The sequence below is a fragment of the Haemorhous mexicanus genome, chromosome 20 (genome assembly GCF_027477595.1).
Source record: "Haemorhous mexicanus isolate bHaeMex1 chromosome 20, bHaeMex1.pri, whole genome shotgun sequence".
NCBI classification, from domain to species: Eukaryota; Metazoa; Chordata; class Aves; order Passeriformes; family Fringillidae; genus Haemorhous; species Haemorhous mexicanus.
The window spans coordinates 8,039,672-8,055,352 of NC_082360.1; the positions used below are offsets into that span (position 1 = coordinate 8,039,672).

The window sequence follows — 15,681 nt, forward strand, 5'->3', positions numbered from 1 at the left end:
AAATGAAACATCACTTGTGTTGTCAGTTACAGAACTAAGATTTGTGTAGTTTTTACATGCAAGTGTTAATTTTTCAGAGATTTTGCAGAGTATTTGGCTTAAATGGAATAAAGTTTAAGTAAGTATCAGTCTAAATCCTGTTTCTCTGGGACTGCAGAGGATGGATGCTCCAGGTACTGTGGGACAAGTCAGGAATTGGATTGCTTGGCCAAGTAGTGACTGTGGAATGGCAGACACTGGAAACCTTTTTCCATGTTAGGATTCAGATCCTGAAATGCAGGTTGTGCCAGCTGGGCTCTGCAAACTGGACCTCAGGCTGCTGTTGGGCAGTGTGTTCTTGTCTCTAACATTGTCTGGGTTCTCCTGATCTGGCCTTCAGTGTGCTCATTGCAGGCTTTAATGTTGTTTGGTACTTGGTGATCACAACAGGTTTGTGAACCCCAACCTGGAACCTAGTATGATTTGAATTATTAATTCAGTGCATTAAATACTATATTCAGAAGTGGTAGATGAATTGTTAACTTTCAGTGTACATTGCTTGGAGTGTGTCTTGAACGTAGCCCTTGAATTTTGAGGGGTGGGGTAAAAAAATTCACTGCCTGGAATGAAGCAGTTGCTCATGATTTGAAGTGTTCTGATTATTTACCTCTGGGAATACAGGAGGCATTCTGTGAGGGCAATTTTAACAGTGTTGTTCCAAGCTAAATATTTCTTAATTCACAGAAGTCTGGTGCCATCATCAGCAACTGGAGCTGTTCCCTGTTACAAATCTGACTGTGGTTTCACATCCAAGAAAACAAAGGGTTTGGAGTAGCTAAGTCCTTCCCTGACTCTGACCTGCAGTTTTTAGGCTGTTCAATTTGAGTGTGAAGCTGCAGCTCTGGAGGAGAAACACTTGGCATCTTGTCATGAAGAAAGCTCATGTGAATGGAGTATTTATGAGAGAAAGCTGCCAAGTCAGCAACTTCACTTACTGGTTTCACAAGCTGTTTTTCCTTTAAAAGAGACCAAAGAACTGGAACAGGCTCCAGGTAAAGCAGAACTAAGGGAATGAAGTAAAGCTGTGTGTTAGTCCAACAGGGACTTTATTTGAAGGTGATTAAATACCTCTGCTGCTGACCAAAACCTACAGATGTGTTAAGAGGTGCACCACGGAATGCAGCAGTAAGAAATGGGAACAGTAAAATGGAGACAGAGACAAATCAGCTGGGATGGAATATTGAGGGAAATAGCTCATAGATGCTGGAAAACATTCTTGTAAGAATGCTGTGGTGCTCAGCTTTATGCCTCAATAAATAATTTTCTAGACCATACACAGTTGAGGGATAAAACTTTTATTTTAAAAAAAATTCAAATTTGACACATAAGTCTTAGTTGAGGTAAGTTAATGTACTAGCTTAAGAAAACAACTTTCAGGATTGGGTTTCATAAGCCATTAACACTCTGTTGCTTGCAGGGCTCCAAGAGCTAGAGGTGCAAATTGTAAAGGAAGTGTCAAGTTTTCCATCCAGCTGACCTCTGCTGCAGAAGAACAGAATTTACACCTTTCAGTTCAAGCCTCTTCCGCTTCTTTGCATCCTTTGTTCCTTTAGTGCTCGGGTCTCTTGCCCTGAGACTCTTCACTCCTCCTCTGTTCACAAGGTGCAGCTCCAAGAGGTGGCTCAAAGTACCTCATTGGCAATTCGGACAGTGAGGCTTGTGCCAAGTTCAAATAAAAAACAAAACCACCACACTGACAACAGAAGAACCATTGGCAAACTGCCCTTGTTCAACACACAGCTAATGCCTGAAAGCAGAAAAACTTCTCTTGCCCTCCCCAGCTCTCCAGGGCAGCAGAAGGGGCCTCTCGTGGCCCTTCACAGTCATCTTCAGCTGCTTTTATGTATATTCTGAACAACCTGACACGGCATTGCCACCTCTGGAAGTACCTGAATTCAAGGTTTAAGCTTTATTTTCTAATATGTAAGTAAATATCCTGAAGAATCTATAGTCTGACCAGCCCGTCCAAGAGCAGATGAAAAGGTTCCTGACCCATTGGTACCTCAGAAATGTGGATATTCACAATTTTACTTTCCATATGGCAGAAGTACTAAGTTACAACTAGTACCTGATACCTGAAGTGTGTAAGTAGAACTGCCAGCACTACTACATGGAGCAAGATTGAAGTCAGCTGCTGTCTGGAGTGCCTGCCTGACCCTCTGAGCAGGACTGACACTTTCATCTACTGAACCTTTATGTAAAATTACTGAAAACACTCTTCACAGGAGAGCTGAAGTAACATTGAAAGCACAGGATGTGCCAGTATTCTCTTTTTCCCTAACACTGAACTAGTGAAGCTTGAAAAGTTAAGAGTACTGCAGGCCCTTTGTTGCTAACAGTGGATGATCTGACCAGCAGCAGCTCAGTCTTCCTCACTTCACGTCTTCCTGCCAGTTCCACCCTAACTCTGCCTTGTGCAGGTTCTTTGCACTCATCTAAATGCACACACTTTTTCTCCTGTAAATGGTATAAATACCAACAGCCACTCTCCTTGTCTGAAATTCTTGTACCCTGGCTACAGCTGCTTGGGGAAAAATTCAAGCAGGATGGCTGATCTTTTTGTACTGACTGTGGGTATGGGCAATGTTAATTAATTGTAAAATAAGCTTTTATGCTTTAAGCTTATGTAGCATAGAGGGCTAATGTATCACATTGCCACTGAAGGAAAGGCAGTATGATTGTCTAGGCTTTATAAAAATAGTGCTACTCTAACATGATAAAATATATTTAATTTTAATTGAACTTGAGGTAAGAAGCCTGTCAGTGAATGTTACTTTTAAATATTCCTTAAATCCAGTAGCATTGCAATCTTTGGCCAGGAACAGGCTCTCTTTGAGACTGAGCCTATCCATCTTAGTTGCTCCTTAGAGGAAAAATGTGAAACTTTACATAACTTCTGAATTCCAAGTGATTTAATTCACACTATTATTTATCCCATCCTACTCTATGGAGGAGACCATTACCACCATCATCTTAATTACCACCATCTCTTCAATTCTGACTGCCCCAGGTTAAATCTGTGCAGCCAGGGCCTGCCTGAAGCCCACCCAAAGGCCACCTCCCTTACTCCAAGTGGAGCTCCAGCAGCAGCTGCAGTCAGGCTGCAGTGCTTGGGCCATGCACCTGCACTGAAGAGGCTCTCTTTGAGACTGAGCCTATTCAGTCCAGTGTCCCCAGGCAGAATTTGGGATCGCCAGGAATCCTGCACATCACAACAGCACTTGTGTTGGCAGTAAGAGAAGGTTGTCTCTGAGTGTTAGGAGGGCTCTGAGGAATCACAGCTGCCAATCCACAGGGTGAGCTCAGTACCAAATCACTGAGACTTGCTCTGACACAGGCTCTGTGTGAATTGTAACCAGGGAAGACATTCAGAGAGGCTCAGGATCACATCCTGCTCCAGCTTGGTCTGCTTGAGGCAGCTGTGCATGGTCAACGTAAGCATCACCACGCAGCTACTACAGAAAACATATTCCAAATGACAACACAGAAAACAGCTCAAGAAGCATGGAAATAAGGCACTTAGGTGAGACAGTAACAGGCTGGCTCCCTCTGAGCCCCAGGCTGGCTCAGAGCTCCCTGCTGCAGAGGGATGAACAGTACCGTGCGCGGAGGAGGCGGCTGCTGCGGGCAGCCCCGCTGCCCACGCAGACCCCTAAGGCAGCATCGTGCACAAGGAAGCATAGCAGGACTTCACTGCTCTAAATACTGTGCTCTGAGTGGTAGAAATACAACTTTGGTCCATTACCACCCCTCAAACACTCATTTCACAGAGCAGCAGCTTTAGGCAAAGTTAATTCTACACAACACGCGTACCCTGAGACGAGTACAATGAAATACTGACAAAATTCAAGTCTAGAGGAAAAAAGGGAAAGGTCTGATAGACTGCTTAAATTAATTTGCCTACACAAATGCTTGTTTCTAGCTTTTCTGGAGTAACAAATCCAATGTTTCACAATTATTGTTTAAATGAATCCAGTATGAAGTACAATATAGTGGAGTTCAAGTACTATAAAGACAGGGGTTTGTTACCAGATTGTTGTCAAACAGCTGGAAACTCAGCTTTTAACATTACACTTTACAGCAGGAACAAAAAATCCCTTTACTCACTGCTAAAAGACCAAAACCTTCCAGCCTGGGTATGAAAATGAACATCCAAAATACAAAGAGCCACAGCACTGATCAAGTACCCAGTCAAAGACCACTTCTCTGTTGTTAGAGCTGATGGTTACTCGAAGCTTGAAGTTTCCTCCCTCGTTGCTGCAGGGTCCCAACTGCACAACTTCCATGTCAAATGTCACAGTTGAGCCAGAAGTAACAGCAGGCAACTGGTTTGTCATCTCTTTTCCATTTACAAATACTGCCCCTGAAACAGTCAACAGATCTAACAATATTTCTCATTTTCTGTACGTTCATCTCTCTAGTTTTTGCAGGCAAGTAGGGAAGTAGCCCTGCTACATTTCTCTTGTCACATGGAACAGGCTGCAATAACTGCAAGCAGGAAGAGATCTGTGATCTCACCAAGGATTTTTCACTGCACAAGCAGCACATACATCAAAGTTGCTCATATATATAATGGGATCTAAAGAGCCAGGGGCTGTGGGTTTTGGGAAGGAAAATTCCTGCTTGTATCAGGAATAGTGTGGACAGCAAGACCAGGGAGGTCATCCTTCCCCTGTACTTGGCACTGGTGAGGGCACACCCTGAGTGCTGTGTCCAGCTCTGGCCCTTCAGTTTGGGGAGGACCTTGAGACGCTCGAGCACGTCCAGAGGGGGCAACGAGGCTGGAGAGGGGCTGGGAACACAAACCCTGAGAGGAACCCCTGAGGGAGCTGGGGGTGCTCAACCTGCAGAAAAAGGGGACTCAGGGGTGCCCTCATCACTCTACAACTCCCTGAAAGGTGCCCGTGCTCAGGTGGGGTTGGTCTCTTTCTCCAGGCAGCAGTGACAGAGCCAGAGCACACAGTCTCAAGCTGTGTCAAGGGAAATACAGGTTGGATATCAGGAAAAAGTTTTTTATGGAAAGAGTGACAAAGTTCTGGAATGGCCTGCCCAGGGAGGTGGTGGAGTCACCATCTCTGGATGGGTTTAAACAAAGCCTGGATTTGGCACTGGGTGCCATGGTTTAGTTGAGGTGTTAGGGCATGGGCTGGACTCAATGATCTTCCCAGCTGGTGTTTGTGAGGTTCTGAGGCTCAGACTCACCATTGGTGCTGATGCACACGGCCTTGTCCCGCTGCAGGGACTCGTCGCCGCTGCGCTGCTCCACGCACACGCCCAGGCTGTCCCGCCGGTCCGGCTGCCCCACAGTCTCAATCCTAACAAGCAAAAGGTTAAGTCCAAACCTGAAGCTTTAAATCAAAATATATCATGAAATCCAGACAGTCATTCCAGACCCCTGTACTGTGCTCCACAGCTCTCAACAAATTCACCCAAACTTTTGGGGAGATCCCTGGTGAATGACAAAATTCCTGCCAGCATTCCCAAGAGCTCCACTGAGCAATACTCTATTAATCTATACAAAGTATGGAGCAAACCTTTGCTTCCTGCAAACTTCCAGTGCTATTTAATACAATTCTCCACTGTCACAGAGGAGAAATGACCTTTCAAAATGACTTCCAGTTGTCTGAAGCACACAATATGCTCAGCTGCACCATCAGCTATACCATGCTACTGGTCAGCATCATGTATTATGGCAAGACAGCTGTAGCTTCAGCAGGGGTTTAATAAGCATGACTGAAATAGGTGTTTGGACCCTGGCATATTCTGCTGTAATGGGATGAGGATGGGGTCTTGCTTTGGGGGTGTATTTGGTTTGGGCTTTTGTAATAAATCAGCCTGGTGCAAACCAAGCAGTGCCAAGAAGAGCATTTACATGTCTGGCCTCTGCTTAGCTGTATTCAGAGTTTTAGTCTGGGGAAAGAATCTCTGAAGAAAATGCAAACAAGTTGTGCAAATGACCAGGGACTCAGTTCCCTGTGGGCCCCAGCAGAGGTGTGAGGCTGCACAGTTCATACATTGAAAGGTTTGTTCTAGACTTGAGTCCTTTCCCTTGTACTGCCACCTCTCAAAGGTGCTAAATTCTACTTTACAGAGAGCCTGAGTGACTCAGGAAATTCAGACGGCCTTTTCTAGAAAGTGAAGCAGTTGTTATTTTCATTGCAGCTTGAGAGAAAGAAAAGACTGATCTGTGGTTGCTGGCAAACAAAGGAAAACTTCAGCAAAACTTGCAATAAACAGCAATTAGAGGGGACAGTGGACTGGCACACAGTGGGTTAACTCTTTAGAGGCAAAGATAAAATTGGAACCATGTTTTACTTTTGCACTCCTTTAGGTTTTTCAGTCCCCTGGGAGTGCCACTGAGAGAGCAACAGCCTTGCACTGCAAAGCAAAGGGAAAATGATTCCTTGAATCTCCAAGAAGCTTTTACTTTGCAAGGGATCCACCATATTTTCCCAGAGCAACTCTAAAGGAGATTTCAAATTCCTTTTGGTGCACAACAAAAATGCTGCACAACAAACCTTGTCTCTGCCACTGCAGCCCAGACACTGAACGTGGTGAACCCCACCAGTTTCCATCTGCCTCAGCACAGAGAGGTCCATCGAAGGGCATCACAGGCACTGCCTCAGCCTGTGTTCCTGACAAAGTGTGACCACCACAGGGCACCTGCAGGGTGAGCCCAAATCACTGTGTGCCTGGCCACAAGGACTGTGGCTCCCCACAGCAAAGAAAGCTTTAGAGAGATGAAGAGCAGGTCACTGTGGAGAGATGTTCCCTTCCCTAAGGGCACCTCCCTGGAGGCTGCAAGGCAACAGGAGGAGACTTGACCTTAACAGTGATGTTTTGCTACAGCTTGGCCAAATGCTTCACCTCAGGACAACTGCCACAGTTTATCTTTAAAACACAGATACAAAGCACTGTGTTTATCACAACTTCACTGCTCACTGACAAGCTGTGCCTGGGTCCTGAACACAGAGAACACAAAGCTGCTTGAGAATAATAACTTGTGTTCCAACAGCTGGAGGAAGTCAAGCAGCAAGTACTACCTCTCCCAGCCCAAGAAAATCTCTCACACTTCCAAACAAGAAGCTACTCTTGGATCTTGGAAGAGGAATAAAACCAATTTTTGAGGTTGTCTTCAATCTCAAGATTTGTGTCACGATAGCTCTTGTGGACACGTGCTTGTTTGAGCTCTGCCATCCTGAAACAATCTCCTCTTGGAGAGAAATCCATAACCAAAATGTGAAGCTAAACATTTTCATATGCTACCAATAAAAATGATAAAAAGCACTGGACTGAGAGAGAACCAAGGGAAACCTCAAGGTTCTGCCTTTAATTTCACAGGCATTGCTGAGCCAAGAGAAGTTAAATCTAGCAACAGATTTCAAATGAAAGCTTTAGATCTTTTTATCCATCTCAGACAGGGCAACTGAATACATCCTCACACTACAGCCATCTAAAGTTAACATAATCCATTATCAGGAAGGGATAAATGAAACACCATGGAATAAGTCATGAAAGTATCATGAACAGCCCTTTTCAATTGCCTGTGGGGGCTGCCTGCTGTACAGCAAATAGTTTTATTTAACCAGGGAAAAGATTAAACAAAGCTTCAGAGTCTCTGAGGTCTGTAATCACAACTGACATATCCACAAGGACATTCCTCATACCCTGTTAAACAGCACATCTCAGGGATAGGATGACAGGCAGCAAAGCTGCCAAGGTTTTTCATCATGTTCTGTGTCAAATGGAAAGCTTGAAATTCACAAGATCCCTTCAAACTCTGGATCTTCTAATGCCAGTTTCAAGCAGTAGTCTGACCAGCACTAATCATCTCACATGTTCAAGGCACTGCTGCCAGACTGTCATCCCAACAGCACATCAGTGTTTTCATGTCCAAAGTCTTCAGAGCCAGTGATTAGTCTGGGAAGGAAAGCACCCCTGACCCAAGGTCAAAAGGAGCTAGAGGCAAAGCTCCACTGACTTCAGCCAGTAACAGCTGCTACAAAACACCAGGAAGTTCAACATTCCACAGATCTGCTCAGCATGAGCTATATTTTACCATCCCTCAGGAGTTCACTCACTTTTTTATAAGTGCAGGTCCTACAAAAACATCAGGTGTTTTCCTACAAAGCCAGGAAGCAGAACTAAAGGAAGGTCAGATGTCACACAGAGGCACCACCTTGACTGGAGCTGAGCTGATTTACAACTCAAACATGCCTCAGGTTCACACATAACTCAGATGGGACAGCTCACAGGGGATGCACCAGCCACCCAAAAAGGACTTGCCTGAATGTTAATGTCTGCCCACAGAAATAAGTAGGAGCCTTGGAGTAGAGCACACCACAGGACTGAGAATCATTCCGAAGCGCTATGTTTCTTCGGCTGCTCAAGCTGTAACCCTCCAGACCAGCTGTCCATTCTTCAAAGAAAACAAACAAAAAAAGCAAGAAAATTGTGAACTTCAATTTGGTCCTATCTGTGCCAAATCACCTCAGTCCCAATGTCTACTCAGTCCACCTCATGCAGCTTAAGCTATGTTAAAAACAGGGGCTGGTTTTGCCTTTTTCTTATGGAGAGATTTGTTTTTCAAATAAATTGTAATTGCAAAAAGTATTTTCCAGCTCAGAGTTCACCAGGAGTTCACTCTTTGCTGCAATCCCTGCCAAGTCTTATTGTAAGAAAAGGAAAGCCTTCATTACCCACTGCACTTAGAAATTTGTAAGTGAAGAGAAAATTTAAGTTTTCCTCTCTCCAAGATAAGAGGTTGTTATGAGCTGTAGGCCATCAAAAATCCTTATGTTGTGGTGAGGGAGAAGAAAAAATAATGCTTTTCTTCTGGCTCACATGCTTTCCAAGGCTAAGGAAGCAGGGAGCCACCTGTGAAAGGCTCACCGAGTGTCCCTCAGCCAAGAACGCGTTGTAGGACAGAGGGACAGCTCATGACATGTCACAGAGAGCCCCCACAGGCAGGGACACCCCATCCCAGAGCAGCAGCTCCATCCCAGGGAGTGAGGCTGGGCAGTACCATGGGGCACCAGCGAGGTGCGGCCACTCTGGGGCACGCTCCAGGGGCTCCACTCCTGGCGGCCGTCCCCGCGCGCGCACACGCGGAACTGGTAATCCACGTGGGGGTCGATGTGCAGCACCAGGAACTCGGGCTCTGAGCCCACGTACACGTCCTCAAAGGGGCTGCCCGGGCTCTTGCGCAGCTGCAGCCGGTAGTCCTGGGCTGTGAAATCTTCATCCACCTGCAGAAACGGTCACTGCGTCAGAAAGGAGCCCTCTGGCTCTCCCTTCCCCTCTGCAGGGGCACTCTCAGGACAGCACTGCAGGTGATCAGACTCACGAGGTACTTCAGAGCAGAAAATGTGCCTTGTAGAAAGTAACATCAGTGGCTGAACCAACAGATCTATCAGAATTATTTTATTACAGTTAGAAAATATCTACAGAAGAAGAAACATTTAACAGAAGGCTGTTCATTCTAGCAGAGATATAAAAAGATCCTTCAGCCAAAAGCTGAAAACAACTTTGCAGAAGAAATTCTGTGCCAGTTTTTAACAGCCAAGGGAAAATTAGTGTTGTCCTTCATAAAGTGTTCCAGGGAATGATTTCCAGTTCTTTGATATCTCTGAGTCAAAAGATATTTACACACACTCCCCCTCAAAAAAAACCCTCCATTATACCCCAGGCACAACCAAATTCAGGGAACTCCTGTACAGCACAGAAAATCAGACCCCACCTGAGAGCAGTGCCTATGGTTTAATAACCTGAGTCCACATCCTTTACAACTGAAGGGTGGCCAGCAATGAGTGGCTGTTGCTAGAACAACAAAGGTTTGTTTGATGCTGCCAAGGAGCATAGAGCTGTCCAACAACAACTAAACCACATCAGACCACAGCAGTGGTTTACTCAAAAATAGTTTTTGTGTGTTGAAGAGAAAGGATACTGGACTAGCAAATATAGTAATATTTTCTTTTTCTACCCACTGCATCTCCCTAGGAACACAAATGTGCTAAAGCAAATGTCACTGCAGGCAGACACAAACCCAGCACCAGCCTCACACCATCACTGCACTACCTTGTCTTTAAATGACACCATTACCATAAAAACCTCCTAAGTTTTTAACTCCACACTGGAGTGGACTAGTCCTTGGAAGGCAGTAGAGAGCTCAGAAAGAAAGTGGATTGTTTGGGGTTTTTCAGAAAAAACTCCAGTCTAAAGGAGTTTGACACAGGATATTTTACTTACCTTACACCATCGGACTAAAATACCTCCAGGCTTTTCCACAAACTCCTCCAGCTGTACAGGTGGGCGGGATGCCACAGTGCCATGTCTGAATATTTGATTTTTCAATATAGTAAGGAGGCAGTCATCCAGCTGGGCAGATAAACAAGGCACATCAACCAAGGAGGGCACTTCTGGTAAGCTGAGAAAGGAAAGTTTGCTGTAATGAGAGAGGCCAGCTTCCACAAATTCAAATTTCATCCATACACTTGAATCTGCGCAGATTTGCAAAGAGAGAACAGCTGCAGAAATTGGCACGTGCACTCCAAACTTAAAAGGCTCAGAAAACACCGTATTTCAGCCCTAACCAGACTGTTTGTCAGCAAACACCCTGAAACACAGGCTGTTCTACAGGGAGTGGCTTCATCCTTCACAAATAAACAGCCTTTATTTCCACGGAACACATGGAGGGTGAAAGCCCCCTCCATTCTGGCAGTGCCAGCCCCAAAGAAAGTCTGTGAAACAAGCAGGACAGCAGCACCTCAAATGAATTTTTTGAGCCAATGGAGCAGAAAGCTTTTGTTTCAAAGGAGAAAAGTTCCCCTACAAAGAAGGGCACCTGTGCCACTGCCTCAGACCACCTCAGAATGCTGGTGTCTTACCTATCTAGCTGAATATGTAAAGCTTTTTTTGTAAAGTTGCAAAGTTTCTCATTCTGTTGTCCCACATCTCCATCGACTGCACTCTCTCCTGCAACCAGACAGTAAAAATATTTCTAATGAGACAACATCCACAGAAGGCATTCTTTGCTTCAAAGAATAACCAGTTCTGACATGAACAACCAATTAAATGTGAAGCACTCTCAGCACTTTTGCTAGTCTTAGCTAGAAAATGCAATTACAGGTAACAATATAAAGTCTATCTAGCAACTTTTGAAGCTCTGAAAGCTACCTGTAGACACACCCATAACAGATGTAATAATGTGCCTCAGGTCTCAGACAGAAGCAGAACTGGGGTCAGATGACAAAAAAATCCCAGGATTATTAATCCTTTTCTCCACTAGCTTTAAATGAAGAAAAAACCAAAGCACATTCACTGATCAGAAAATAAAAAGCAGGCACTTAAAAGCAAGAGATAATATCAATCATTGCTCTGTTTGCTACAATCAAAATGGTACTATTGTCACAATGAAGGAAATAATCTAATCCATGCAATAGAGTGTGGAGATAAATACAAATATTTTCCTAAGCTTTCCATAAAAAGTAGCATCCCACACTTCATCTTACAGAGACATATGCTCCAGTCTCCTGTCTGCTGACTTAAGGGTAATTTACAACTTCAGCAAGCTCAGTCCTCTTCCAAGTGGAGGATTACACACGTTACAAATCTCTGAAGGAAAGCACAAGTCATAATTGGCAGCAGGAGATTTAATAACCACGGAGCTTTAACTCCTCTGTGCCTCAGCTGCAGCCTGTGCTGGTCCTGCCCACAGCCCTGGGTGATGCTGCTGCTCAGAGCATCCGGGGGAATGGGAACTGCAGCGAGTCAGCTCCTCATCAGACCCCACACAATTTCACACAAAAAACTTCTGCCACCATGCTGATTCAGTAACCTGAGACTTAAAATAAAATCAAGGTGAGTACCAGCTGTCCCAGAGCTGTGGTGGTAGAAAAAACCCCAGCAAATTAATCCTTAAACACAGTCACTGCTCCTGTGAGCAGGAGGCACCGAGCTCCCCAGCCAGCACAAAGCTCAGGGCTGAGGAGGAATTGGGAGCTTTCCCACCCCTGGGACACAGCTCAATGTGCTTTAGCTCCCAGAACTGAGCTCATGCTGAAAGAAAGTTAAAGTTGAGACATGAGAACAATGCAAGGAAACTGCCAACACACTCATGGCTCAGACATGCTCCCAGTAGGTTCTCCAGCCTGGGGAAAACAGGCAAGAGTGACATTCCTTTCTGCCGAGGTATTTAGCATCAGCAGGGTATAGTCTGGCCCTTACAATAATATTCCACATGTCCATTTTTGTCTGCCTCATCTTCAGACGTTTTAGAGAAATTTTCCCCATACAATGGCCATTTGATTCCTCATGCTCCCCACCAACAATAACATAATCACACTCAGCAGGACAATGTGTTTATTTCAGCTGCTATTTCAGCAAGACAGACATAATTTACTTCACCAAAACAGACACTTTGCTATAGTGGTACCCACAATGTATTTTATTCCAAAGTACTCTGAGATACTTTTCTGTCTACCCTGGAGAGGTAGACAATGTCTCTGTAGTGAAATAATGCTCAAATAGGTACTTCTTGCCCTCCAGAAGCTACACTGGGATATGAACACGCTAGGATTGGAGTCAAATGCTGAAATACAGATTTGTAGGAGGTAATAATGATCAGCTCTTCACTACATCTACCCAATTCTTAACATTTAGTTTGAGATCAGTCCAAAATGAACCAAACACACTGATAATAACGGGAATATCCCAGACTTTGGACAGACCCACACTGGAAGGCAGAGCTGAGTCAGCACCAGGTCCTGCCTCACCTTCCCGGAGCAGATCATCGGCCGTGCTCACTCCGTGCTCTATCAGCTTCTGGCACTCATCCAGGGGCTTGATGCTCTCCTGCTCTATGACATCCACCTCCTGCAGCAGGGACGTCAGCCGCTCGTCCAGCAGCTTCTTCAGGGTCCCTTTCAAATCGCTGAAATGCTGCTCAAGCACATCTCTGGTTGATGTAGCACTGTCTTTGATCTGAATTCAGGTAACAGGAAAGAAGGATTCAGGATAAAGGCAAAGGCCATGCACATCTTTTATTTTTCTGAAGCATCTCCTCCACACTTGCTGGAGAAAAGCTGCAAGTGGAGTCTGTTTTAAAAAATGACAACTGGCAGTTTACAAATCAGTGAAGTCATTTTTAGTACATGTACAGCAGGAAGGGAGGCAGAGCAACCAGCCCAGATGAGGGGAAGAGCATATTAGCTAAGCAAAATACAACTTGGATTATGGGTGCTTCAATCAAGGAATTCTTCTTGTCAGAAAAATCCAAATACTCTGTAGATCTCCTCCCTGCTGCCCCTCAAAAAACCCCACTGCTGTAATCCTATTTATAAACCACTCTGCCATTCTCTGGCAATCCTCCTTGAAAACAAAAACCTATCAGACTTTTAGAAGACTATCTAGGAGCACTTTTCCAAGTGCTATCACTTCACTGGATTTCAAAAATCCTCATAAAAACTGCTTTCTTTTCAATTTTGTTCAAACAGCTACCCTTGGTGACCAGACAGGGTGAACAGCAGATCTGTCTTGATTCCGGAAAAACCCGACCACGGAAGTTCTACAAGTGCTCATTAAAATGTCTGCAAACTTGCTGAATCTGTTTTTTTGGGAAGAAAACACACTTGAACATCCTTGAGCTAAAGATGCAAAAAACAGAAGTAAACATCTCCCCGTGAACAACTTTTCTAAGTCACGCACACAAGGAAATGCTGCAACACGCTGATGGCCTTACACTTAATTTCTAGATCTTTAGAAGTACAGACAACCAACACAGGAAGTTCTCTGGTTAGGTAAAATAAATTTCCTCTTCACCAAATACTCATGAAGGTCTGCAGCTGCCACACAGCTCTGTTTCCCTTTTCTTGTAAGTTCAATGCTTGAGGAAAAAAAAGGAAGTATTTAGCTTTGTGAAGGGGTGGGGCAAAGGAAGACAGAACACTCACTTCTCCAAGCATTTTACCTCCAGTACAGGCAGATACAAATTCAGCAGCTCAGCCCCAGAATTAGATACTGCTCATCATGCAAAAGAGGAAATGCAAGTCCCTGAACACAGAGAGCTCTGTGAAGACTGCAGAAAATCAAGTCCCATTGGTCCAAGGGAAAAGGATGCAACGGGAGTAATCCAGTCCCATCACATCAGCCCTCAAATAATAAAACTGCCACTATACAAACCCCAGTCTAGCACATTCAGTGCCTTGGGAACACAGGGAAATCTTGGATGTGCAAAAACAGCAAGGAGATGGAAAGAGAGAAAACAGAAACACACACACAGCAAGGGAATTGCCCCCGAGAGCAAAAGGAAAAGTGAACTAACTACACCCTCACTGCACAAAGGCACATGGGCTGCCTCTCACTGCCCCTGGAACTGCCAAGCAACACTTTGAGGTGACAAGGTTTTGATGAAAGACAGCCATGAACAATTCATTTTCTTAAGCAGTCTGTGGTTTCAGAGCTGCCTAATTAAATGTCCAATGCTCACCCACACGCTCTGGGAGCAGGACACTCACCCAGCAGATCCACAGCCGGTTTCTGCACTAACGTGATCCGCTTCAGAAAAAGTAACAGGCCACCACGGAAACACTCCCTAAGTTTGGTTTTGTTTGGGTTTTTATTTACCCCTCGCAGAGCTGAATCAAAGACAGCAAGGCATCACTTCCAGCCTGCAAACCTTCCTATGCTGAGAGGCTACCCGGGCAGAGGAGCCAGCCCGGCACTGCGGCTCTCCCTGCCCACAGCTCCCTATCTGCTCCTGCATCTTCCGGGGGTGGCTCAGTCCCAGCGGGAGCCCTGCCCCGGCCGCAGACAAACCAGCTCACCGGGAATGCTGGCGGCCCTCCTGCCTGACCCACGAGTACGTGACCCAGGCGCTGCGGTGCATGGGGACAGCTGCCCTCAGCACAGCATAAAACCAGAGGGCAGCTTGCCCAGGCAGGTAGCCGATGTGATGATGGGCATAACACACCCTATTAAATCAGACTTAGCATCCCAACTACTTTGGAAAATGTAGTTCTTTAAGATATTTATTCGTGCCTGGGAAAGCTCCTTCTGGTCCCAGAAAACGAGGCGCAGCCCAGTAAGAGACTTCAGCTCGCATCCCTTTCCTCTGATACGTCGCACATCTGCCATTCCCACGCGCTCCATCTCCGGCACCCCCGCCGGTCCAGGGCTCTCATCATCCCCGGTGCGCCGGGGCTCCCCCTCCTCCACCCTGCCCACACCTGAGCCCCAACCCGGCTCTCCCGGCGGAAAGGAACCACGGACAAACACCGTGTCCCGGAAGAGGAGAGGCCAGGGCCCGCCGCCCCCCAGCTGGGTCCCCAGTGCCGGCCGCCCCCAGCGGGCCCTCCTGCAGGCACCGGGCAGGCACAGCACGGGCAGGGCTACGGCCGCTCCTCCTGGGGCAGCTCCAGAGAGCCCGGTCCCGTCCCGTCCCGCTTCCCCACCTGCTCCCGCGCCTGGTGCAGCCCCCGCAGCCGCTGCTGCAGCTCCCGCCGGTAGCTCCGCGCCGCCTCAATGCTCTCTCGAGCCTCCTGCAAGAGGAGCCGCACCTCGGCCTCGGCGGCCTCCATGGGCAGCCGCGGCGGCAGCGAGGCGGAGGGGCGGGGCGCAGCGAGCGGACCTCGGCCCCGGAAGGGC

At 46.2% G+C, this 15,681-nt stretch overlaps 1 protein-coding gene across 1 annotated transcript; it reads right to left on the reverse strand.

The window, feature by feature from the left end:
• Positions 1 to 1,318: 1,318 nt before the first annotated feature.
• On the reverse strand, positions 1,319 to 15,664 carry CRLF3 (cytokine receptor like factor 3). The gene is made up of 8 exons (XM_059864600.1): positions 15,489 to 15,664; positions 12,813 to 13,020; positions 10,926 to 11,013; positions 10,288 to 10,465; positions 9,065 to 9,287; positions 8,326 to 8,458; positions 5,242 to 5,354; positions 1,319 to 4,402 (listed from the first exon to the last, which is right to left on the reverse strand). Exons 1-8 carry the CDS (start codon positions 15,612 to 15,614, stop codon positions 4,149 to 4,151), a joined length of 1,323 nt encoding a protein of 440 aa, XP_059720583.1. The 5' UTR covers positions 15,615 to 15,664; the 3' UTR covers positions 1,319 to 4,148.
• Between the last annotated feature and the right edge of the window lie 17 nt (positions 15,665 to 15,681).

Excerpts from the sequence above, each read along its gene's own strand:
- CRLF3 (XM_059864600.1), bottom strand. The coding sequence starts at position 15,614 with ATGGAGGCCGCCGAGGCCGAGGTGCGGCTCCTCTTGCAGGAGGCTCGA. Across the intron at positions 11,014-12,812 it reads CGATGATCTGCTCCGGGAAG|GAGAGAGTGCAGTCGATGGA; the intron begins GTGAGGCAGGAC and ends GTCTGGTTGCAG. Across the intron at positions 10,466-10,925 it reads TTACATATTCAGCTAGATAG|CTTACCAGAAGTGCCCTCCT; the intron begins GTAAGACACCAG and ends TTCCTTTCTCAG.